Source organism: Oncorhynchus mykiss, chromosome 22 (genome assembly GCF_057628025.1).
Source record: "Oncorhynchus mykiss isolate SJ-2025 chromosome 22, ASM5762802v1, whole genome shotgun sequence".
Lineage (NCBI taxonomy): Eukaryota > Metazoa > Chordata > Actinopteri > Salmoniformes > Salmonidae > Oncorhynchus > Oncorhynchus mykiss.
Window position 1 is genome coordinate 7,258,502 of NC_143043.1, and position 25,987 is coordinate 7,284,488.

At 40.7% G+C, this 25,987-nt stretch overlaps 1 protein-coding gene across 23 annotated transcripts in view; it reads left to right on the forward strand.

Moving 5' to 3' along the window:
* Window positions 1–25,987, forward strand: part of col6a3 (collagen, type VI, alpha 3) — a 103,555-nt gene that overhangs the window by 3,507 nt on the left and 74,061 nt on the right. For 15 of the 23 annotated variants that reach the window (XM_090215242.1, XM_090215244.1, XM_090215245.1 and 12 more), the window contains one exon: window positions 23,640–23,756. In XM_090215242.1, coding sequence (XP_090071368.1) covers window positions 23,666–23,756 — 91 coding nt within the window. In that variant the 5' untranslated portion in view covers window positions 23,640–23,665. Of the gene's footprint in view, window positions 1–23,639; window positions 23,757–24,439; window positions 25,076–25,987 lie in introns of all 23 variants that reach the window. The other 8 variants (XM_021578698.3, XM_021578700.3, XM_021578701.3 and 5 more) reach the window with 1 other exon arrangement.

Sequence of the window (25,987 nt, forward strand, 5' to 3'; positions counted from 1 at the left end):
GAAGTTAGTCATGAGTATGTTTTTGTAAGTGCTTAATCTTTTCCATTTCACTCCCGAAAATGTACTCCCTACACAGTTGTACTCCCACAGCCAGGCTTTTGGAGAAGCTCTTATCATTAAACACTGGCAGAGCAGCAATAGGAAAATATTTTTGAAGGAGTTGCTTTGTAAATCAGGCTAGCTGTACTTTATTGCTCCTCTGTGCTCTCCAACAAGGTCTTAGTTTTTTTTCCACGCTGCAGCACAGACATTTGGGGGGGTTTGGAGCCATTTTTAAGGCACATATGAAAGAGTTTGTCCTCAAGGGTAATTTATTTCAGAGTGAGCATTTTCTCCGAGTTTCATGACTTCATGATTCACTACAACTGATGCCATTACTCATCCGAATGGTTAATGTCTAGATCCATGTGTGGCTAATTAGTTGTTCCATCAATGCTTTGGAACTCTTTGAAACTATACTTAGTTGCTAGATCATGTGCTGCGCTTTTGTGTCTTGTGGAAGGGAGTGTCGTTGTAATGTAAACTTTGCAGTCATCACAAAGTCTTGAGAAACCATTTGCCAATGCCTGTATTCACAAAGAATCTCTGAGTAGGCGTGTTAATCTATTATGATCTCTATAAAACATAACTTGTTCTAGATTAGCTTTCCTACTCACGTGTTTGGGAATACGAGTCCAGATTTTGATAATGTGCAAAGAACATGGAGTTTCTTGGTGATTATCACCTACTTGAACATGATGGGACTGTTTATTTCTATCATACTTTGTTCGATTTCTCGTACAAACTTAGTTTGTTCAATAGCAGTGGCTGGGGTAAGGGGTCAAAGTCAGCGAGCCTGAAGCATTAGGATACACATCTGCTAGGTGTCAGACAGGCTAACAGGGACCATCTGTGTGAAACTCGCCTGCCTGCATGCCTGGCGCCTGTCCTCTTTTAACTTTAATTGATACTTCATCTGCAGCACATACTGTATGTCATATCCTGCCAGATGGTTGGAGAGGCCTTTTGGCCAGTGTGCCCCTTTGATTGGCTCATTCACAGGGGACAAACTTCAGGTGTTCTTAGTTGGCACAGTTTGAGGTTAATGTTGAGAAATAGAATGCAGAGAAGACATTTAATTTGGAAAGTAGCAATGTCCATTCTAGACCCTCAATTTCTACCTGAAACTTTTCTTGTTTTTATTTTCTGTTGTGCCAGCAGAGTACACCTCAGAACTCATTGTAGCCAAGAGGCCTGATTAAGCATGGGGCTCTGTCCTAGAGTTATAGGTTCAAGATCACATTTGGATAGCTGCTGGTGTAGTGTTAATGTGTGAACCCCACGTTACATTGACCTTGCATCATGATTTGTGGGAGACAAGCAGCATGTGGGAGCAAGGCCCTGTATTGCACAGATCATGGCCATTTAGTGTAATAGAGCCCCGTGGGCCGCTTAGCTCCAAAAATCTGAAACAATCATATTTTTTTGTGAAAAGCACAACATTGTAAATGTAGATGTATGTACCCTGAAAAGATTTAGATATGGAGCCAACCCAGATTTGGCCCCAGAGGGGGTGTTGCCGCAATTTTTCTAAATTGTAACTAGAGCTGTGTGTTCAAATACCCATACTAACTGCACTATTTATGCTGTATATTGAGTATGTGGTATGCTTGTTGGTCATAGTATGGATATGGTTAGTATGCCAAAAGATCCCGGATGTCGTACTACATTCACCAAAGTAAACAAGCAGTGGACCCTATTGCTGTGCTTTTAGGGCCGATAATGCATATCCTCAGAAAATGACTACACAACATTTTCAGATTGAAGAATGTGGTGGAAAATATGCAGCCGAAGTCCAATGAGAAAGGATACAAATTCATTGCTTTAACTAATTATGACAAATGTAAGCAATATAATAAAGTAATGACTTCAAATAAGTTACGTTACATGTTGTGTTGGCTGACAATTGTTAGCTACGCTGGCTACATAGCATATCATTACAGCAATTGCTGGTATGTTCCGGTAATATAGCTAGATACCTAACGTTAGTTGGCTATTAATATATAAAACTTGACAGTATTGTAACTACTGTATATGCTATCTAACTAACTACCCAACGTTTATTGACTTGATTATTCACGTCATTCTTAGCATAGCCAAGTTGTATATTCATTGTGTGTTCTCAATGGACATTGTTAATGAAGTTGTAAGATGTCTAGTTCGTAATTTATTAGCTATGCTAACAAGCTAGCAAGATTTTGCCTAGCAACATCATCTACTTCCGGTAGACAGGCAAAGCGCTAGAACACTCAACTGAAAGGATACTGTTTGTTTACATTATACTAAGATGATAGTATGTGGTGTATACTCATTTAGTATTTAGTATACAGTATATTAGTATGGGTATTCGGACACAGCTACTATATTTTGGTATTCAGGTATCCAAATTTCACCATTAGGTAGATTTATGGACCCCGAAAAGATTTAGACATGGAGCCCCCAGAGATTTGGCCCATGTGGGCCTTGGCAATTATCTTACGAAATGGCCACAGACTGTGTTGTAATTTGAAGTTCAGAAGGAATATTTTGAGATTAATACACCATAAACGGCCACGGTTGGTAATACAATTTTAGAGTTCTGAAGGCTTTTTTTGAGATAAACACACAAAATTTGTCACATAGGTAGATTTATATAGCCTGGAAAAAATTACATATGGAACCCCCAGAGATTTGGCCCATGAGGGTCTTGGCAGTCATCTTATGAAATGGCCACAGACGGTGTTATAATTTGCAGTTCAGAAGACATATTTTCAGATTAACACACCATATTTGGCACAGAGGCAGATATGTGGAGCCACCACAGATTGGCCCATGAGGGCCTTGTCAGCTATTTTACTAAAATGCTGCAACCTGAGCCACTATTTTGCAAACTTTTAATCTACAAAAAGTAATTCCTATCATTGTTTGATTTTAAAAGTAATGTATTTCTGCCATATACAGTACTTCTTGCCATGAATCACAGAGTATATTCAAATTAGTACAGAGTGAAATGTAACATTTCTGGGATGAGTGTAGCGGAGGGGAGTTTAAATGTTCTATTGATGAGGTAGCCCTGCCTGCGACTTAAGCCACCCTCGGCCAAAGACGGAATATTTTTGGGGTCTAATTGTTAAGACGTTTGGTTATGGAGCAGGAGACTGGGGGGTTCACATCCTACCAGTTACATGAGCATGTAAACAAATGGCTACAAACGCTACTTTGCAATGCCCATATAAGGAGCAAATTCGGACTAACTACAGCTGTAACTGGGAGAATATAGCAGCCATTAGGGTGGAATAGTTCACAATTGCTGTGGAAAATCCTCTCAAGCTGTGTTTCAGTTAGAACTGTGCCTAGCAGACAGAATGTTTTACTTTCAACCTGTTTCATGAACAAAGGTATGAAAACTTATAATCCTGTAATTGGAAACAATTAAAGGCCATGTCACAGTTTAGTATAGAACCAACTCAGTGGCATTGTGGTGTGTCTGCCCTGAGATTGTAAGTTTGGGAGTTCGATCCACAGCGGAATCATACCAAAGACTGTAAAAATGGGAAATGGTCCTTTTGAATTCCACAATAGTGTTACCGTTTTGAAAATGTCTGCCCTTTTAGTCAACTAAATGGCCTTTAATTTTAGAAATGCCATGAATAGAGTCGACACTATTCCTTATTCAACATGTCAGAAAGGCATGTTTGTTCTACATAACATATTTCTATCTACATATTTCTATCCTGCTGAACGAGCCCCAGGTTGTTAGCTATAGCTAGCTAATGAGGTAACATGACTGAACAAGGTGTAGCCTAATGGGCTGGTCCGTAAGTAGCCTAGTTTTAGTACGGCCCGTGATATGCTTTATGAATGTAAAATGCGACCAAAATCTATAGTTAGATTGAAGACATTTTCTCTGAGGACAGATGGAGACTAGGCTAGTACGTTGGCTACAGAACCTGTCTACAAAATACAACGGGGAAAGTGCGAGGGTTGAGCGAGATTACAAATTCAAAAAGGGGAGAAAAACATAGCTAGACGGTTGTTTTACTATTAAACTTAAAGCTACATTACTAGTATGTAACTTTTTGGGTGACCAGGCCAGATTCCCATAGAAATGTGAGTTATTGATCTTTCATTCATGTTGAAAGCAAGTCTATGAAGCAGTAGATCTGTGTGTGCGATTTTTATTCTTCCCGATCAGAAGTTTAGTTTTTTGCGTCTTATACTTTCGATTTTGTACACCAGCTTCAAACGGTTGAATAGACAATATTTTTGCTTGTGGTAAATATATTCCACAGCGGATTAGATGGTACAATGACTGCTTGTTTTGTCACATAAACTGAAATTAGGCAAACTACTAAACTATCAACAAGGAAATGTTGGAGTGATTTCTGCATGGTGCATCTTTAATGTTTTTTTTATTTTGTAAAGCAGCTTGTGTTTCTTAATAAGCAGGCACATTTTACTAGAAGACTGGTGATGACTGGATAGCTATGGGGAAGCAAGAGAGTTGCGTGCACGATGTGTATAATCAGAGGCAGAGCTGAAACGGAGCCTGTCTGCCCACACTCATCGCTTGCTCCCCTACAGTTCACCAGCTGATGTAGGCTGGGCTGTGTGTCGGATCCTTCCCTCTGCTGAACAGAACTGCACAGCGCATCTGTGCTGCTAATATTAATTGTGCTTATCACTGTAAAGCTCTCAATCTCTCCAAAAATGATTGTCCAGTTCATTTAATGGTCAGATTTTAGTCACAGAGATAATTTAGTCTCAACTCTTTTTTTAATAAAATTAAATAAAATCATTTTTGTTTAGTTATAGTTTTTTCTGGGTCTATTTAGTCAGTTATAGTCTAGTCAATTGCCACTGAAAAATAGGTGTGTTTGACTCATCCTGAAAAACATGAAAGGTCACTTTTTGCTCTCCACAATACGGTGCACTTATCTCAAATTGAAAGCTAATTTGAGCAATCTGATTATGTCAGTTAAGTGGTTATGAAGATAAAGTATGAGCCAAAAGTTGTAGAGGCACTAAACATCAGTTTTGAACTAAAAATGGGTTTCGTGGCAGAATGAATCAGAGACATGTTTGGGAACTGGTTTGTGAATGAAGGCAATAATTGTGCTTTTTTTCTATCCCACACTGTTTTATCTCTATATTCAGCTTGTTGTGTTTCTGGCTCATGATGACCTGTGCAATATGGAAATGAGTGTGCTCCATGTTTTTCTTTGTGCAGCTAGGCAGAGTGAAAGCCATAGTGATGACATGTTGGTCAGCTTAGCTGCCTCGGCAGAGACACTTCTCGGCAGAGACACTTCTCGGCACAGAAGTGGCTTTCGAGTGACCCTGAAAAAAAGACTTCAGCACATGAATGGAGAGCACAGCTTATAAGCCTTTTTCTCAGTATTTTTATTTGAAGTTGGAAGTGTTTGACCTTGTCTAGACAACTTTGTCTGCTTAGACTGGAGGCCTCAGAACACACTGTAGTTGTAGTATGCATTGTAGTTGAATACTGTACTGACTGATCACTAGTACCGGACAATAACAAATTAGACTTCTGTGAGATCGCATGTACAGCAAAAAGCATCAATCACAAAGCACTCATCTTTTCTGTTACCCATCACTACAGCGAATTCCTATGAAATGAAAAACAGCCTCTATCTCAAGGCCATCAGACTGTTAAATACTCACCACTAACCGGCCTCCGCCCAGTACCCTGCCCTAAACTTTACTCACTGTTACTCACTGGCTACTACCCGGTACTGAACCTTGCACCTTAGAGGCTGCTGACTATGTACAGTGCATTCGGAAAGTATTGAGACCCCTTAACCCTTAATTCCATTCTTTGTTACTTTACAGCCTTATACTAAAATGTATTAAGTAGGTGCTTCAATAAAGTACTGCATAAAGGCTCTGAATACTTATGTAAATGTGAAATTACAGTTTTTTTCATTGTAATAAATTAGCAAAAATGTCTAAACCTGTTTTCACTTTTTCATTACTGGGTATTGTGTGTAGCCTGATGAAGGATTACAAATATATATATATTTTAGAATAAAATTGTGGAAAGAGTCAAGGGGTTTGAATACTTTCTGAGTGCACTGTATGCTATTCTATACTACTATTATATGCTATTCTATATTACGTATTCTTGAGGTATATTACACCCCCTGCTATAATGTGGATAAAGAGTTACTTGCCTAACAGAATACAGAGGGTGTTCTTTAATGGAAGCATCTCAAATATAATCCAGTTAGAATCAGGAATTCCCCAGGGTAGCTGTTTAAACCCCTTGCTTTTTTCAATTTTTACTAACGACATGCCACTGACTTTGAGTAAAGCCAGAGTGTCTATGTATGTGGATGACTCAACACTATACACGTCAGCTACTACAGTGACTGAAATGACTGCAACACTCAACAAAGAGCTGCAGTTAGTTTCAGAGTGGGTGGCAAGGAATAAGTTAGCACTAAATATTTCTAAAACTAAAAGCATTGTATTTGGACCAAAACACTCACTAAAACCTAAACCTCAACTACATCTTGTAATAAATCATGTGGAAATTGAGCAAGTTGAGATGAATAAACTGTTTATAGTAACCCTACATTGTAAACTGTCATGGTCAAAACATATTGATGCAGTAGTAGCTAAGATGGGGAGAAGTCTGTATATAATAAAGCGATGACTTCATCACTACTTTTATTTACGAGAGGTATTGACATGTTGAATGCAATGAGATGTCTGTCTAAACTACTGGCACACAGCTCAGACACGCATGCGTACTCCACAAGACATGCCGCAAGAGGTCTCTTCACAGTCCCCAAGTCCAGAACGACTATGGGATGCACACAGTATTACATAGAGCCATGACTAAAAATAACTCTATTCCACTTCAAGTAACTGACGCAAGCAGTAAAATAAGAAGGGCTATATAAATACATTTGATTTGATTTGATTATGTCTCCTAGAGATGAATGTACTTTGGTGCGAAAATTGCAAATCAATCCCAGAACAACAGCAAAGGACCTTGTGAAGATGCTGGAGGAAACAGGTACAAAAGTATCTATATTCACAGTAAAACAAGTCCTATATCGACATAACCTGAAAGGCCGCTCAGCCAGGAAGAAGCCACTGCTCCAAAACCGGCATAAAAAAGCCAATCTATGGTTTGCAACTGCACAATGGGGACAAAGATTGTACTTTTTGGAGAAATGTCCTCTGGTCTGATGAAACAAAAATGTAACTGTTAGGCCATGATGACCATCGTTATGTTTGGAGGAAAAGGGGGAGGCTTGCAAGCCGAAGAACACCATCCCAACCATGAAGCACGGGGATGTCAGCATCATGTTGTGGGGTTTCTTTGCTGCACTTCACAAAATAGGTGAGGAAGTAAAATTACGTGGATATATTGATTTAACATCTCAAGACATCAGTCAGGAAGTTAAAGCTTGGTCGCAAATGGGTCTTCCAAATCGTCAATTAGCATACTTCCAAAGTTGTGGCAAAATGGCTTAAGGACAACAAAGTCAAGGTATTGGAGTGGGCATCACAAAGCCCTGACCTCTATCCTATAGAACATTTGTGGGCAGAACTGAAGAAGTGTGTGTGAGCAAGTAGGCCTACAAACATGATTCAGTTACACCAGCTCTGTCAGGAGGAATGGGCCAAAATTCACCCAACTTGTGGGAAGATTGTGGAATGCTACCCGAAACGTTTGACCCAAGTTAAATAATTTATAGGCAATGCTACCAAATACTAATTGAGTGTATGCAAACTTCTGACCCACTGGGAATGTGATGAAAGGAATTGTGAAAAACTGATTTAAATGTATTTGGCTAAGGTGTATGTAATTTTCCGACTTCAACTGTATATTAATTGAAATGCTAATCCTTTGCACATGAACGCTCACTCATTCGGGAGTATTTGCAATCAATATATATTTACGCCCAGTGTGTCGTTGTGATCTCTGTTGGAATCGTCAGTCTGCGGAGAGTCCGTTCATCAGAGCGTCTCTCTCTCTGCTTCCCTGAAGTCTTGGGTGGTTAGAATGAATACTTCAGAGTACCGTTCTCATAGAATAGATGTTTCGGTGGTTGTCGGTCTTCGCATCCCAGGTTGACATAATTTCTAGCTGCAGACTAGTAATTATTATTTATGATTTGTTCTTATTCGGTACGGATCGATAGTCTCAGAGTTTAACCATTTCCAGCCATGTAGCCAATGCTCCACGTATGGTATGGTTAGGAATTCGACAACCATTACAACCTTAGCTAATACTGAGGTGTTCCCTCAGTGTCCATCGAGGTACACGTGGTCTGAAGAGGATTTCCTCAGGAGGGGTTTTTATTCGTAACAGTAGAAAAGGGATGTTCCATGACGCCAGATCATGTCTGTGCTCATGGCGGCGGGCCAGTGATTTAGTCAAACTTTAAAGGGAATACAATTCTTTCACATTAAAGGTTTAACATCATATTATATCATTTCACAAATAGTTTAATCTTTACTCATTCATTTTATACAATAATTAGATGCAAACACCATAATTGAGAAATGTACATATTCAGAGGTTTAGTCATGTGTGTTTCCTGTCCTCTCTGAGGTCACCAAATGAAACACACTCATCATACCTGTCCCTTAAGTGTCCACGGACCATTCCCACCTTCTCACAAGTGGACATTTTCTATCAAATCCCTATTTTGTGGATTTAGGAGTTCACCATGTGAAATCCTTTGTTCTCTCTTTGTGTCTCTTTCTGCATGGCCAGGGGGAGAGAGTCTCCTCCAGAAATAAATGTATGATCTGAGATAACAGAACCTGGGTGTAGGAGAGAGAGAGGGGGGGAAGCCACGAGCTATACCCAAAAAGGGCCACGTCATGACACTACTTTGAAATATCTAAAATATTAAATATTTTAAAATTTGTTTTACACTTATTTATTTACTAGATGATTCTATGTGTTATTTCATAGTTTGGATTATTCTTTTAAAACCCTTGAATGAGTAGGTGTGTCCAATTACTTTACTGGTACTGTATATATACTGTGTATATATACACTGCTCAAAAAATAAAGGGAACACTAAAATAACACATCCTAGATCTGAATGAATGAAATATTCTTATTAAATACTTTTTTCTTTACATAGTTGAATGTGCTGACAACAAAATCACACAAAAAATATCAATGGAAATCAAATGTATCAACCCATGGAGGTCTGGATTTGGAGTCACACTCAAAATTAAAGTGGAAAACCACACTACAGGCTGATCCAACTTTGATGTAATGTCCTTAAAACAAGTCTAAATGAAGCTCAGTAGTGTGTGTGTGGCCTCCACGTGCCTGTATGACCTCCCTACAACGCCTGGGCATGCTCCTGATGAGGTGGCGGATGGTCTCCTGAGGGATCTCCTCCCGGACCTGGACTAAAGCATCCGCCAACTCCTGGACAGTCTGTGGTGCAACGTGGCGTTGGTGGATGGAGCGAGACGTGATGTCCCAGATGTGCTCAATTGGATTCAGGTATGGGGAACGGGCGGGCCAGTCCATAGCATCAATGCCTTCCTCTTGCAGAAACTGCTGACACACTCCAGCCACATGAGGTCTAGCATTGTCTTGCATTAGGAGGAATCCAGGACCAACCTCACCAGCATATGGTCTCACAAGGGATCTGAGGATCTCATCTCGGTACCTAATGGCAGTCAGGCTACCTCTGGCGAGCACATGGAGGGCTGTGCGGCCCCCCCAAAGAAATGCCACCCCACACCATGACTGACCCACCGCCAAACCGGTCATGCTGGAGGATGTTGCAGGCAGCAGAACATTCTCCACGGCATCTCCAGACTCTGTCACGTCTGTCACGTGCTCAGTGTGAACCTGCTTTCATCTGTGAAGAGCACAGGGCTCCAGTGGCGAATTTGCCAATCTTCGTGTTCTCTGGCAAATGCCAAACGTCCTGCACGGTGTTGGGCTGTAAGCACAACCCCCACCTGTGGATGTCAGGCCCTCATACCACCCTCATGGAGTCTGTTTCTGACTGTTTGAGCAGACACATGTACATTTGTGGGCTGCTGGAGGTCATTTTGCAGGGCTCTGGCAGTGCTCCTCCTGCTCCTCCTTGCACAAAGACGGAGGTAGCGGTCCTGCTGCTGGGTTGTTGCCCTCCTACGGCCTCATCCATGTCTCCTGATGTACTGGCCTGTCTCCTGGTAGCGCCTCCATGCTCTGGACACTACGCTGACAGACACAACAAACCTTCTTGCCACAGCTCGATGTTCCATCCTGGATGAGCTGCACTACCTGAGCCACTTGTGTGGGTTGTAGACTTCGTCTCATGCTACCACTAGAGTGAAAGCACCGCGAGCATTCAAAAGTGACCAAAACATCAGCCAGGAAGCATAGGAACTGAGAAGTGGTCTGTGGTTATCACCTGCAAAACCACTCCTTTATTGGGGGTGTCTTGCTAAATGCCTATAATTTCCACCTGTTGTCTATTCCATTTGCACAACAGCATGTGAAATTTGTCAATCAGTGTTGCTTCCTAAGTGGACAGTTTGATTTCACAGAAGTGTGATTGACTTGGAGTTACATTGTGTTGTTTAAGTGTTCTCTTTATTTTTTTTGAGCAGTGTATATATATATATATATATATATATATATATATATATACACATACACACACATACTCCGGACTCCGACATTGGTCATCCTACTATTTCTTAATTCCATTTGTTTACTTTTTTAGATTCATATGTGTTGTGCATTGTTAGATATTACTGCACTGTTGGAGCTAGGAACACAAGTTTTTCACTACACCCACAATAACATCTGCTAAATGTGTGTATGATACCACAAAATGGGATTTAATTTGAGGACCTGACCAGTTCACCAGCATTGACATTATCAACACTGAGTGTTAGACTACACTGTCAACTGTGCAGTGGGGTCTGGATAAACAGTAGGCAAAGTTGAGTGTAAACAAGTCATCCAGATCCTTCCCTCAACGCTCAGTGTTGCATTTTTTTATGAGAGGGTAGTGTTTATGCTTTCCTTATTGCCGGGTATTGTGGATGGCTTAGATTCAAAACTCTGCTGACCTAGGCTTTAGGTCTCTGTGAAAGGGAGTCTTTTAGCCTATTTTACAATTACAATTCATTTAAATGGAATTGTGGATCAGATTTTGTGGGATTGGAAGGAAACTGGGTCCAGAAATTAAGACGGCAACTTTTTTCCATGAACAGTGAGAGCCAGAATGGAAACAGTGTTTTCCAGTACTTTGGCCCAGATTTACTTTGTGTTTCTTTAAAGTGCATTTCAGCCTTTAGCTCACCCTGATTTTAACCTTTTGAAAGAGATAGGTGCTAAACTAGAGGATAACAATTCCTGTGTAACAAAAGTAGCTCCACTGTAAGTCTGTCTTCGCATTACCTACTTTGAGTTTCAGGTTCTTTATTTGCTCTCTTCAGAATTTCCTCCTCTTTATGCTTCGTGCTTGTAGGTATAAATTCCTCCATGTTTCAGCAATGAAATGCTTAATTAAATCAAGACAGGAAACTTGAGTATTGGCATCAGCTGATATTGCACCATTTATATTAATCCCTCTGATTTAGTATGGCATTCTATTTAGTCATTCAGGTTCTGCACACACATTATCTGATGGATGCGCTTTTGTTCCTGGTAGCATGCTATGGCAGTAACGTATATGTACACTAGGAAGCAGGTGCGTAAGGGGAGTTTAATACAGAAAATAAGCAGCTAAAGAAAACAGGAGAAGAGTACTGAACGTGAACAAAACCAATACTGCCTGAAAACAGAGGCTACTGATTTCTCAATAAAGGGAGAGTAATCAAGGTAATGATGAAGTCCAGGTGTGCATAACAATGTGTAGCAGGTGTGCGTAATGATGGTTGCCAGGTGTGCGTTATGTGGGTTGCCAGGACCGGAGGTTAGTAAGACCAGCTGCCTCAAAAGCTGGAGAAAGGGAATTGGAGTAGGCATGACACTAGTTTCTGGTGTCCCCACACATTGACTCTGTACCGGTACCCCCCCTGTATATAGTCTCGCTGTTATTTTACTTCTACTCTTTAATTACTTGTTACTTTATTTCTTATTCTTATCTCTATTTTTTAAAACTGCATTGTTGATTAGGGGCTCGTAAGTAAGCAGTCCACATTCCACCTGTTGTATTTGGGCGCATGTGACTAATACATTTGATTAGATCACTGTCACCTGCTTTTACATGCAGATGTGCACAGGTTTTCCAGGTGGAAATTGATCAACAGGGTTTATGTACTGAGGCGTGAAATCCAGGCATTTCTAACCCAAAATAAATAAGATCTAGCTCTGCACCTGCATGCAAGATGATGAATGATTTCCGAAACTGGCATACTTCTCTGATATACTTGACAATTTTGACCATTTCAACCAACACAACCTATCTATGCAGACATTTTCCCCAAAAACTATCAAATTGGCAATTTCAAGCATAAATTGTGGTGTCTGGAGAGACCTTGTAGATAGAGGCATGTTCCCCCTATTCTCAACTCTGGCTGACGAGGGTGATGTGGACATGGATCACATGCGTAAATTGACTGGGTCACATCTGAGACAAACCTTTCCTCAAATTCGAGGATTACTTTCTATCACAATCTGCCCCACACCTGAGGAAAGCAGTGGATGTGTACAGTTGAAGTCGGAAGTTTACATACACCTTAGCCAAATACATTTAAACTCAGTTTCACAATTCCTGACACAATTCCTAATCCTAGTAAAAATTCCCTGTCTTAAGTCAGTTAGGATCACCACTTTATTTTAAGAATGTGACATGTCAGAATAATAGTAGAGAGAAGGATTTATTTCAGGTTTTATTTTTTTCATCACATTCCCAATGGGTCAGAAGTTTACATATACTCAATTAGTATTTGGTAGCATTACCTTTAAATTGTTTAACATGGGTCAAACATTTTGGGTAGCCTTCCACAAGCTTCCCACAATACGTTGGGTGGATTTTGGCCCATTCCTCCTGACAGAGCTGGTGTAACTGAGTCAGGTTTGTAGGCCTCCTTGCTCGCATACACTTTTTCAGTTCCTCCCACAATACCTTGACTGTGTTGTCCTTAAGCCATTTTCCCACAACTTTGGAAGTATGCTTGGGGTCATTGTCCATTTGGAAGACCCATTTGCAACCAAGCTTTAACTTCCTGACTGATGTCTTGAGATGTTGCTTTAATATATACACGTCATTTTCCTTTGTCATGATGCCATCTATTTTGTGAAGTGCACCTGCAGCAAAGCACCCTCACAACATGATGCTGCTTCACAGTTGGGATGGTGTTCTTCGGCTTGCAAACTTCCCCCTTTTTCCTCCAAACATAACGATGGTCATTATGGACAAACAGTTCTATTTTTGTTTCATCAGACCAGAGGAAATTTCTCAAAAAAGTACAATCTTTGTACCCATGTGCAGTTGCAAACCGTAGTCACCTTCCTGAGCGGTATGACGGATGTGTGGTCCCACGGTGTCTATACTTGCGTATTGTTTGTACTGATGAACGTGGTACCTTCGGGTGTTTGGAAATTGCTCCCAATGATGAACCAGACTTCTGGAGGTCTACCTTTTTCTCTGAGGTCTTGGCTGATTTCTTTAGATTTTCCTGTGATGTCAAGCAAAGAGGCACTGAGTTTGAAGGTAGGTCTTGAAATACATCCACAGGTAAACCTACAAATGACTCAAATTATGTCAATTAGCCTATCAGAATCTTCTAAAGCCATGACATAATTTTCTGGAATTTTCCAAGCTGTTTAAAGGCACAGTCAACTTAGTGTATGTAAACTTCTGACCCACTGGAATTGTGATACAGTGAATTAAGTGAAATAATCTGTCTGTAAACAATTGTTGGAAAAATTACTTGTGTCATGCACAAAGTAGATGTCCTATCCGATTTGCCGAACTTTGTTTGTTGACAAGAAATTTGTGGAGTTGTTGACAAACGAGTTTTAATGACTCCAACCTAAGTGTATGTAAACTTCCGACTTCAACTGTAATTCATTCACTAGCACAGAAGATACTTTCATCTTGTTCTTGCAACCTGGTCTCAGTGCATTTTTCATTATTTTGTATGTTAATCTGAGACAACCATTTAGTATGATATGTTATGTTTCATATGATATGTATTAATTTAATTTGTGGATTACCCATTCCGTCTGATATGTTACAAAGTACAATTCATATTATGTGTTACGGATTTGCAAAACGTAAAATACATTCCATAATTACAAAATGTATGATATGTTACAAATTCTAGCTAGGTAGTGAACATCAGATAGTTGGCTAATATTAGCTAGACTTGGGGTTAGGGTTTAGTTTAGGATTTAGGTTAAAGGGTTAAGATAAGGGTTATCTAAAAGTGTTAGGGTTAGAGGAAAGGTTTGCTAAAATGGTTATGGTTATGGGGAGGGTTAGCTAACATTCTAAGTTGTTGCAAAATAGCTAAAAAGTAGTTAAGGTTGCTAATTAGCTAATATGCTAAAGATGTCGGTGATGAGATTCAAATTTGCAACCTTTGGGTTGCTAGACGTTTGTTTTAATCCAACCCCTCCACCTTGACCAACCACCCTACTTTTGTTTTTGCCTTAAGTAACCATCTGTCTTATGTAACCATACCAAATGTAACATACTGTATCATACTAATTTGAGTGATGCGGATTTATATTTAATATGTTACGTTTAGTCTATGAGACCAGGCTGGTTCTTGAGAATGACCACTATGACCATGGTCTGTGAACATGTTTTAATGAGACAAGCTTTCCACATTCTGGCTGTTCAGCATTCGAGATTACCCGCAACACCGCAAGATGGCAGTGAAGTTGTTAATATCTTTTCAATCTACCTACTTACTCTATGTGAGACCAGCTTCTCCTCTCTTGCTGCAACATAGTCTAAATATTGCAGCAGACTGGCTACTGGCTGCTGAAAACACCTTGAGAGTGTCCCTTTCCTTCTTTCCGAGATTTGACCTGATGGTGTCCGAGAGACAGGCACACCCATCTCATTGATTGTGTGAGTCAATCATGTACAATTCCATTTTTTTATAATATATATATTGAAAGAATTAAAGATTATTTGTTCATAAAGATTCAGTTGTTGTTATAGTTTTTTTACACTGACAGACCGACCATGAGTTCAACAGACAGACCGACAGATAGATAGACAGTCTAATACATAAAGTAGAAAGTAGGAGTAAAAGTTGTTTTTTTTAAAGAAAACGTGATTGTCAGTTATTTTTTACCAAAGCGGTCCATAGAGGATGAAGGTCATGCCTTGCTGGTCCCTGGCACAAAAAAAGTTTGAGAAAGCCTGGAGTAGAGTGAAGTAGGGTTCAATACATTATTCTATTGTATTGTAATACAATACATTTTTCCTCACCGTAATGTACAGTACTGTGATGTACTCTATAGTCCCGAGAACTGTGATATGCCTTTCTCTGCGCTCACCACAAAAAGGAAAAGCAATTGCCCAGCACTGGGAGTGAACTTGTGATGCTCAGAGCCAGAGAGCACTGCTGAGACCACTGTGCTACAGTAGTCCTCAATGCTCAAGTAACCTGCGAGAATACTGACAATACCTGATGGTAGTTTGGACTTAACCACTTGGAATTAATACCTAAGCGTAACCCTTTGTGTCGTTTCTTTTTTAACGCAGAATTAATGGCGTCAAAAATTAACCATCCATAATATGTCATATGATTGGTTCAGATTCGATTAGGTCAGCACCAAATATCAACGTCTGTGGACATTGAAATCAAAGCTGTTACTGACCACACCAAAAAAGAAAAGGGGGAAAAATGGCAGCTGGTCAGGATGGCGTCGGTCCATGATTAGTGGGATCAGTAACGACTTGCTCAGACTTAACCAGAAATCACATCTGATTGGGGTGAGAGTGTTTGACCTTCTAAAATGCATGATTATTTCCTTAAATGTCTTAATTTTCACACTTAAAGAAAAGTATAAATTCCCCAACTCCTGAATTTTGCCCCATTGTGTAACTGCCCTATATACCAATACATTTCAATTGTTCTTAATATCCTCACGCACACTTTTCCTTCTGTAATCTGTAATCTGTGGATCATTCAGCTGCCGTCCGATGTGAGTTGGCTGCAGTTGCTGCCAGAGCGCTGTCTGAGGGCACTTAGGACTGTAAAAAGAACTCAACTAAGGGCATATGACTGCGATCACCTTCATCATTATGTTAATGTTGGATACCTTTCCAGTCATGGGCCATCTATGCCAGCCCGAAGCGATAGCATTTTTGGGGCCCTTTTGTTTGGTGACAATCTTTATTTGTCTAGGCGAGAATTTCCGTAATTACAAAACAGCTCAGTTGCCAGTTGGGATTGTAAATATTGGTTTCTGGTTGGATTTTACAGTGAAAGGGGGCTGAGGTTGGGTGTCATGCAGAAAACAGCAAAGTCAGCATGGTGCTGTATATAGCTCTTTCTGTCCCTAAATGTCCGCAGCATGAACGTGACATTATCGATAGAAGTTCCAGAGTTTAGAATACCTCTTGAGTTTGCTAAGGTTCCCCACCATGCAGTATCTATGCAGGCCTTCTATTAAAAAGGAACTCTTTTAAAAACATATATATATTTTACCTTTATTTAACTAGGCAAGTCAGTTAAGAACAAATTCTTATTTTCAATGACGGCCTAGGAACAGTGGGTCAACTGCCTGTTCAGGGGCAGAACAACAGATTTGTACCATGTCAGCTCAGGGGATTTGAACTTGCAACCTTCCGGTTACTAGTCCAACGCTCTAACCACTAGGCTACCCTGCCAACAGTAATGGATCGACAACACCAGCTCTGTGTGAATGGTGCTAAAATGAGACCCTTGGTGTGAATGGAAGTGCTCTGACAAGTTATCCACTGCTTGGGGGATGTGTGCGTGTGTGTGAATCTCGGGTTGGTCAGCAGCCTACAAGGCATATGATTACTGTGTTTGTAAACACATTCTCAGAGATCCAATAATTCCTGAGCTCAGCCAATTTGGCATATGTCCTTCAGCCATGGCATTTTCATGATGGGCTACTAGAATGCAGACCTGAGTTCAAATACTGTTTGAAATCATTTCAGATACTCTGTCTGTGCTTGATTGAACTTGTTTGGCTTAAGGGACCAATATAATAGTTACAAAATGGTAAACACCGCCCATCTGGCACTGTAGACAGGCTAGAGCAAATGCTCAAAGTATTTGAAAGATGTCAAACAGTATTTCAACCCAGGTCTGCCAGAATGGTGGCTGGATGACTTATCACTGGCAAACACAAGGAGAAGCCAAGTGTGCATGAATACCCTTTTTGGTTCCAGCTTTCCCTGTTTAGAACTGTTTAGTTCCATGTAGAACCCTTTTCACAGAGGGTTCGACATGGAACCCAAAGGAGTTCTACCTGGAACCAAATTTCTTTCTTTAATTTATTTTATATTTTACCTTTACTTAACTAGGCTAGTCTTACTGTGAACACTGAGGCTGTACCAGTTAAAGTTGCAGTTTTAACAGGGGTCAAGTAGGCTACTGTGGCTATGTGATCATAACATAGCCTACCAGAGTGGCTTAGCATCAAAAACAATGGAGAAAGTTCATCCCATGATTTTATTTATTTTCCCCCCCTTTTTTCTCCCCAATTTCATGGTATCCAATTGGTAGTAGTTACAGTCTTGTCTCTTCGCTGCAACTCCCGTAAGGACTCGGGAGAGGCGAAGGTCGAGAGCCATGCGTCCTCCGAAACACAACCCAACCAAGCCACACTACTTCTTGACACAATGCCCATCCAACCCGGAAGCCAGCCATACCAATGTGTTGGAGGAAACACCATACACCTGGCGACCGTGTCAGCGTGCACTGCGCCCGGCCCGCCACAGGAGTCGCTAGTGCACGATGAGACAAGGATATCCCTGCCGACCAAACCCTCCCTAACCCGGACGTTGCTGGACCAATTGTGCACTGCCCCATGGGCCTCCCTGTCACGGCTGGCTGCGACATAACCTGGACTCAAACCCAGAATCTCTAGTAGCACAGCTGGCACTGTGATGCAATGCCTTGACCACTGCGCCACTCAGGAGGGTCATCCCATAATGTTTTATTCACCCCCCTTGGAATGTTCCTATTTTGTTGCCTTACAACCTGGAATTACAATCGATTTTTGGGGGCTTTGTATAATTTGAGTTACTTAACATACCTACCACTTTGAAGATGCAAAATATATTTTTTGGTGAAACAAACAAGAAATAAGACAACAAAACCTGCATAACTATTCACCTCCCCCCCAAAGTCAATATGTTGTAGAGCCACCTTTTGCAGCAATTACAGCTGCTAGTATCTTGGGTTATGTCTCTATAACCTTGGCACATGTAGCCACTGGGATTTTTGCCCAATCTTCAAGGCAATATTTAAGTCATAATACATATTCTCAATTGGATTTGACCCCTTAACCACTCAAGTGTTGCTTTAGCAGTATGCTTATTGTCCTGCTGGAAGGTGAACCTTTGTCTCAGTCTAAAATCTCTGGAAGACTGAAACAGGTTTCCCTCAAGAATTTCCCTGTATTTAGCGCCATCCATCATTTCTTAAATTCTGATCAGTTTCCCAGTCCCTGCTGATGGAAAAACATCCCCACAGCATGATGCTGCCACCACCATGCCAAAACGCTTAATTTTAGTGTCATCTGACCAGAGTACCATCTTCCATATGTTTGGGGAGTCTCCCACATGCCTTTTGGCAAACACCAAATGTGTTTGCTTATTTCTTTCTTTAAGCAATTACTTTTTTTCTGGCCACTCTTCCGGTAAAACCTAGCTCTGAGAAGTGTACTGCTTAAAGTTGACCTATGGACAGATAGTCCAATCTCCGCTGTGGAACTTTGCAGCTCCTTCAGGTTCATCTTTGGTATCTTTGTTGCCTCTCTGATTAATGCCCTCCTTGCCTGGTCCATGAGTTTTGGTGGGCGGCCCTCTCTTGGCAGGTTTGTTGTGGTGCCATATTCTTTCATTTTTTTTATAACGGATTTAATGGTGCTCCGTGGGATGTTCGAAGTTTTGGATATTTTTTTTATAACCCAACCCTGATCTTTACTCTCCACAACTTTGTCCCTGACCTGTTTGGAGAGATCCTTGGTCTTCATGGTGCGGCTTACATAGTGGTGCCCCTTGCTTAGTGGTGTTGCAGACTCTGGGGCCTTTAAGAACAGGTTTTTAATAAATGTGACACTTGGATTGCACACAGGTGGACATTGACAAATTATTTGACTTCTGAAGGTAATTGGTTGCACCAGATCTTAATTAGGGGCTTCATAGCAAAGTGGGTGAATACATATGCACGCACCACTTTTCCGTTTTTAATTTTGGAGAATTTCTTGAAACAATAAATTTTTTTAATTTCACTTCACCAATTTGGACTATTTTGTATATGTCCATTACATGAAATCCAAATAAAAATATATTTAAATTACAGGTTGTAATGTAACAAAATAGGAACGCCAAGGGGGATGAATACTTTTGCAAGGCACTGTAGCAAAGGATATGAACAAATGTGCACACGTCGCTACATGTAGCTCTCGCTTTGATCTCAAAATAAGTGCATCTACTCACGACCGCTCATGCTGTAAACACAATCAAGTTCAACGTGAATGGCACAGATCCATATATGGCAATTCTATTCTATTTGCATATAGGCCTGCAGATCTGATTGGTTATGGAACACCCGTCTGTAGAGTACGGGCCTGAGTGTTCCTGTCAATGCTACTACGATGCGTTCCTCCTACAACAAAATCTCTTGCATAGTTCATTTTGCATACTAAATCTTGATAATTTGTTTTGTTTCAGTATGTTGCATCTAAATTGACAAATATTGCATTGACTTGATCACAATTCCCACAGTAAAAGGAAATGTTGATCGGTGTTAACTAATGGGGAAAACTCTAGAAAGTTAAGTGATGTTCAGGTCAATCTCGTGCTTCTCTGCGTGGACTGATATTCCTTCTGCATGGCATTCCCATTGAGCTAGAGGGATAATTGCACACACTTTTTCCTATGAATATTTGGTTGAACGTTTCGGTCAGTGTGACTTTTTCATTTCCCTCGACATTACGTATCCACTTAAGGATTGGACGCTTTTTTTTCAATTTCTGCCTAAAATGACATACCCAAATCTAACTGGATATTATTGATACCATTTGAAAATAAACACTTTGAAGTTTGTGGAAATGTGAAATTAATGTTAGAGAATATAAGACATTAGATCTGGTAGAAGATAATACAAACAAACAAAAAATGTTTTTTTCTTCATCATGAAAGAGAAAGGCCATACGTTCAGATAGGAGTCTAGGTGTGATTTAGATTTTGGCCGCCAGGTGGCAGCAGCAAATGTGCAAAGTTTCAGACTGATCCAGTGAATAATTACATCCTTACACAATATGTTATATCAAGTCTGCCGGGAGTTTTCCCAAATGTGCCAAATTGGTCAATTGATACATTTTCAAGTACATAACTATAGAGAACATGCATAAATGCTATGGTAATAAAATGTTAAGTTTACACACTCACAGGAATGTCATACATGATGGATAATTAGCTTCCCTACAGAAAAGACACTGACCTTCACATGTCTTGATGGCCGGGCCGGGCCGGGCAGGGTGGGTGTGTGGCCAGAGACAGCAGGGGTTCAAACTGTAGAACCCAGTTCCTACATTTGAATATAAAATTGGTTTTATGTAGCTATGCTAGATTTTATCTCTGGGAACCTTAGGATGACAAATGAGAGCAAGATTACTCAATGTAAGTACATAATTTACTTTCAGAGGTGAATGTATCAAACCAGTTTCCATGATTAAAGTGTTTTGTTGTTGTGCACTCTCCTCAAACAATAGCGTGATATTTTTCACTGTAATAGCTACTGTAAATTGGACACTGCAGTTAGATTAACAAGAATGTAAGATCTCTGCCTATATAAGAAATGTCTGTCTCAGAAAGTTAGCTGTTGTTTACAACCTCATTCTAGTCACATTAGCGCAGGTTAGCAACAACCGTCCAGGTTTAGGGACACCAATTCCGTTAACATCAATCTTAGTAGCACCTGGAAGGCCTACTTATTTTTGTATTTTTGGGGGGTACTTTTTACCGGATCATCCTTGTTGGTTTCAGCACAAATAATAAAATTGTCAAAACATTTCAGACATTCAGTCACTCAGGCCGGGGGCTGTCGAAGCCAAAGAAGTGCCTCGAGACGTCACAGGTAATAACAGGGGGCCTGTGTCTCTACCATACTAATGCCCACATTATCATAAGAGAAGAAAGTAGCTACACATGTGTGGCCATGTCTGGATCGAGTCCTCTATTAACACAATTAAGGGGTATTTAACACGATAACCCTCATTTATCATCCACTGTCCGGCACCCATTAACATCACTGTTTCTCATCATATTTTATTTGCCCGTAACACTTTAAGATCACCACCCAGGTTTGCATGTGATTGACACTGAATGCTTCTCAGAAGAGGGCTTCTGATGGTTGCTATGTCTCTTCCAAGCCAGATTGACCAAATTTATAAAGCTTGCGCATGAACTGAGAACATACCATCTCAGTCAATGGGAATATCCATTGCTTATTTGATATGGTAAAGACATATCGCTCTTCGTTTGCCAGTTTAGTTTGTTACAACAACATTGACTATGTAACAGTTACAAGCCGGATATTCAAACAATTCAACGTTCGTGACAGACTGCTACAGAAGGATTATCATCTATTTACATGACAAAGTAACAGGATATTCAATTATATAATCTATTTTTTCTCTATAATCAAATAAAGACAGATATGCAAAACACCTTCAGTCCATTATATGTGCCCTACAAAAATCACAAATGCTTTTGTCTGATTTTAAACAAATCTCCAAGTATCAGCGCCTTATAGCTTAGATCTTTGAAAAAGCGAATCAATAGCGGTGACAAGCTGTTCCAATACGGCCTCCCGAAACACGGCACAGCTTTTAACAATGTCTAACCACCCACCCACTGCTTGTGTGTCTTGTTAATGTTTGTTTGTGTTTAGTCTATGTTTTATCAGTAACTGTCAAATATGTGCTTACTATTCTACAACTGAAACAGTGATGAACCTGCCCTGGACTCATCCTTGACTTTGCAGCAGAGCCTAGATCGAGAGATTTAAAAGACAACAGCTTAGCACAATGTATGAAACAAATGTTATAGAATAGTTATTTATTCTCTTGATTAGTGGTAAGGGCTCTTAAGCATCAAGGATGGGCCACAGGGTCATGACTGGTACTTATTATCTCTGAGGTCTGGTCCCTGCAGGAGCTCAGAGGGATTTTCATGGCATGAATGAAAAAAGGGGTCTACTCAGGAATCACTGTTGCCTTAGAACGCAAGTCCAGTGTCATTTTTGAGCCCTGTCCTCACAGTTCTGCCTAGTTAAACACAAACCTCTAAGTGAATCTGGACTTTCCAGTCCAACAACTCTCCTATGAACACAACAGTAGATCAATACTAATGTGGACTGGCTTTTTGAAGGTGGTTTCAATCATGTCATTCTAGGCTCTGCAAGTCAAAGTTCAAGCTCCAGTTCGAGCTCAATATCGCCCATGCTGCTACTTATTTGGACAGAGAGAAATTAAACACCAATGACAGCACTCTGAGAAAGACATAAGCTGTCGCTGTTGATTTGAACCCTGAACTGGAGGTATTCGCTGGCAAGTGCCTGTTGTTGATGTGGTTAAGGGAGAAAGCCATTGAAAAAGCCAATGTTAGAGTCTTGGCAAGCCCTAGCTGACATTGTGGTAGCAGTGGATCACATATTTCTGCATATAGCTCCATGTGATGGTAGTATGAGGTATTTTTTTCTCCAATGGTGTGTTAAAGAGTAAAAATAACTCTAAACATGCTGTTGACATTAGGAATTTAACTTCAAACCATGTGATGACAGTGGGAAAGGGTGGAGAACGAAAACAAGAAGGAAAACAGATATTTGGAGCAACTCCAGAATTCTGGAAGATTGGATTTGCTGGCGAAATGGATTTAATCTGAAATACTACTTTACACTTAGTTTGCTTCAATTGCCCTGAGTTCTTCTTCCAAAAGTTAATATGGCAAGGACATTGCAGACAAGCCTTAATTCTTTGCTCAAACTGATTTGGGATGGTATGTGTGTGTCAGAGTTTGTGTGTGAGATAGTGGTCTATGCCAGACCTAAAGGTCACAACTTAATTTAGAGTATTCAAGGAGCTTTATAATGTCCCTGTCAGAATTAAACTAACTCAGTCATTTGCCTTTATAAATCCTTTCATTTTGAAATATATGCCAATTTCACAATGATGATGGATGATTATGTTGCATTGTATTTCATGAATTAATACTGATGTTATAAAGTTTTGATGATGGAAATGTTAAAGGGAAACGGACACATTTAGCACTACTTCGCAAAATTGCAACATTCAAGTCTTTCATTGCTTTCCCTAGTGTGATGTCATAGAAATTATTTTTTTAAATTTTTTATACCTGCCATAGATACTGTTACCTGTTGTGATGCTGAAAAGAGCATAAACATTTTCTGTTCTATTTCATTTGCAGGTGTTCTTTTTGGTGCTAGGTAGAAGATGAGGAAACACCGGCTGTTACCGCTGTGCGCTCTTCTGGGTGTCCTGTTCGCAGGACTGCTGCCCAAACTTGATGCCCAGGGTCAGGAAGGTAAGCTTGACTCACTGTTTTTGTCTTCAATTCAACTTGCAGGCCCATGTGGGCCACTCTTAAGCCCTTTTCAAAAATTATGTTTTCTTAGCCATGCTCAGTATCGTTTTTTATTTCACACTTCAGATATCCATTACTCTTAGTAGCACCTGGAAGGCATACTTATTTTTGTATTTTTGGGGGGTATTTTTTACCGGATCATCCTTGTTGGTTTCAGCACAAATAATTAAATTATCAAAACATTTCAGACATTTAACGAAAAGTAGGAATGACAATGCTAATATTGCTGTTAAGCTGGAGTTGTATTGATATTTATGGGTTGATTTTCCGCCTTCCTTGAAACAATAAACGTTTGGGAACAAGTCAAAAGTGTTTAGTTCCCTGCAGGAACTCAGAGGGATTTTCATGGCATGAATGAAAAAAGGGGTCTACTCAGGAATCACTGTTGCCTTAGAACGCAAGTCCAGTGTCATGTTGGAGCCCTGGCCTCACAGTTCTGCCTAGTTTATGGTAGCATTTTGGCAGGTGAGGTGAACTAAGGTGTAATATTTTAGCACAAGTTAATTGGCCTAGTTTCCAGCGGTATTGTTGTTCGGTACATTAACAGGTTACAGCCATACCACTGGACTTGCCTCTGTCTCGGCACGGTGAGAGTCCTCAAAACCAGGTTTCTTCTTTTGAAGATTGCGCACAAGGCCTGGCTGCCGATATATACTTTCTTGTGGATTCGTCCTGGAGCATGGGACAAGAGAACTTTGAGCACGTCCGACAGTTTCTGTACAGCGTGGTTAAAGCACTGCACGAGGGTGGCGGTGGAAGATTTCAGTTCGCCCTCGTCCAGTACAGCGGCTCGCCCAAAACTGAGTTCCAATTGAACACATACCCATCTCCGCTGGGGGCCCTGGCCCATATCCGGGCCATGGCGTACCGGGGGGGTGGCACCCGGACGGGTCTGGGCTTGGACTTTCTCATCCGGGCCCACCTGAACGCAGCGGCTGGTAGCCGCGCTGGCGAGGGTGTGGCCCAGGCGGTGGTGATCCTGACAGACGGGCGCTCCCAGGATGACGTGGCTGAGCCGGCGCAGGTGCTGCGGCTAGCAGGGGTGAGCATGTTTGCGGTGGGGGTGCAGGACGCCGTGGACTGGGAGCTCAGGGAGATGGCTAGTGTGCCACAGGACATACACATATTCAGCGTAGACTCTTTCCAGGCCCTGAAGGGTATTATCCAGGACTTAGTGGTGGGCTTGTGCGGTGCAGTCACTCAGGCCGGGGGCTCCCCGATGGCTGTCGAAGCCAAAGAAGTGCCTCGAGACGTGACAGGTAATAACAGGGGGCCTGTGTCTCTACCATACTAATGCCCACATTATCATAAGAGAAGAAAGTAGCTACACATGTGTGGCCATGTCTGGATCGAGTCCTCTATTAACACAATTAAGGGGTATTTAACACGATAACCCTCATTTATCATCCACTGTCCGGCACCCATTAACATCACTGTTTCTCATCATATTTTATTTGCCCGTAACACTTTAAGATCACCACCCAGGTTTGCATGTGATTGACACTGAATGCTTCTCAGAAGAGGGCTTCTGATGGCTGCTATGTCTCTTCCAAGCCAGATTGACCAAATTTATAAAGCTTGCGCATGAACTGAGAACATGCCATCTCAGTCAATGGGAATATCCATTGCTTATTTGATATGGTAAAGACATATCGCTCTTCGTGTGCCAGTTTAGTTTGTTACAACAACATTGACTATGTAACAGTTACAAGCAGGATATTCAAACAATTCAACGTTCGTGACAGACTGCTACAGAAGGATTCTCATCTATTTACATGACACAGTAACAGGATATTCAATTATATAATCTATTTTTTCTCTATAATCAAATAAAGAAAGATATGCAAAACACCTTCAGTCCATTATATTTGCCCTACAAAAATCACAAATGCTTTTGTCTGATTTTAAACAAATCTCCAAGTATCAGCGCCTTATAGCTTAGATCTTTGAAAAAGCGAATCAATAGCGGTGACAAGCTGTTCCAATACGGCCTCCCGAAACACGGCACAGCTTTTAACAATGTCTAACCACCCACCCACTGCTTGTGTGTCTTGTTAATGTTTGTTTGTGTTTAGTCTATGTTTTATCAGTAACTGTCAAATATGTGCTTACTATTCTACAACTGAAACAGTGATGAACCTGCCCTGGACTCATCCTTGACTTGCAGCAGA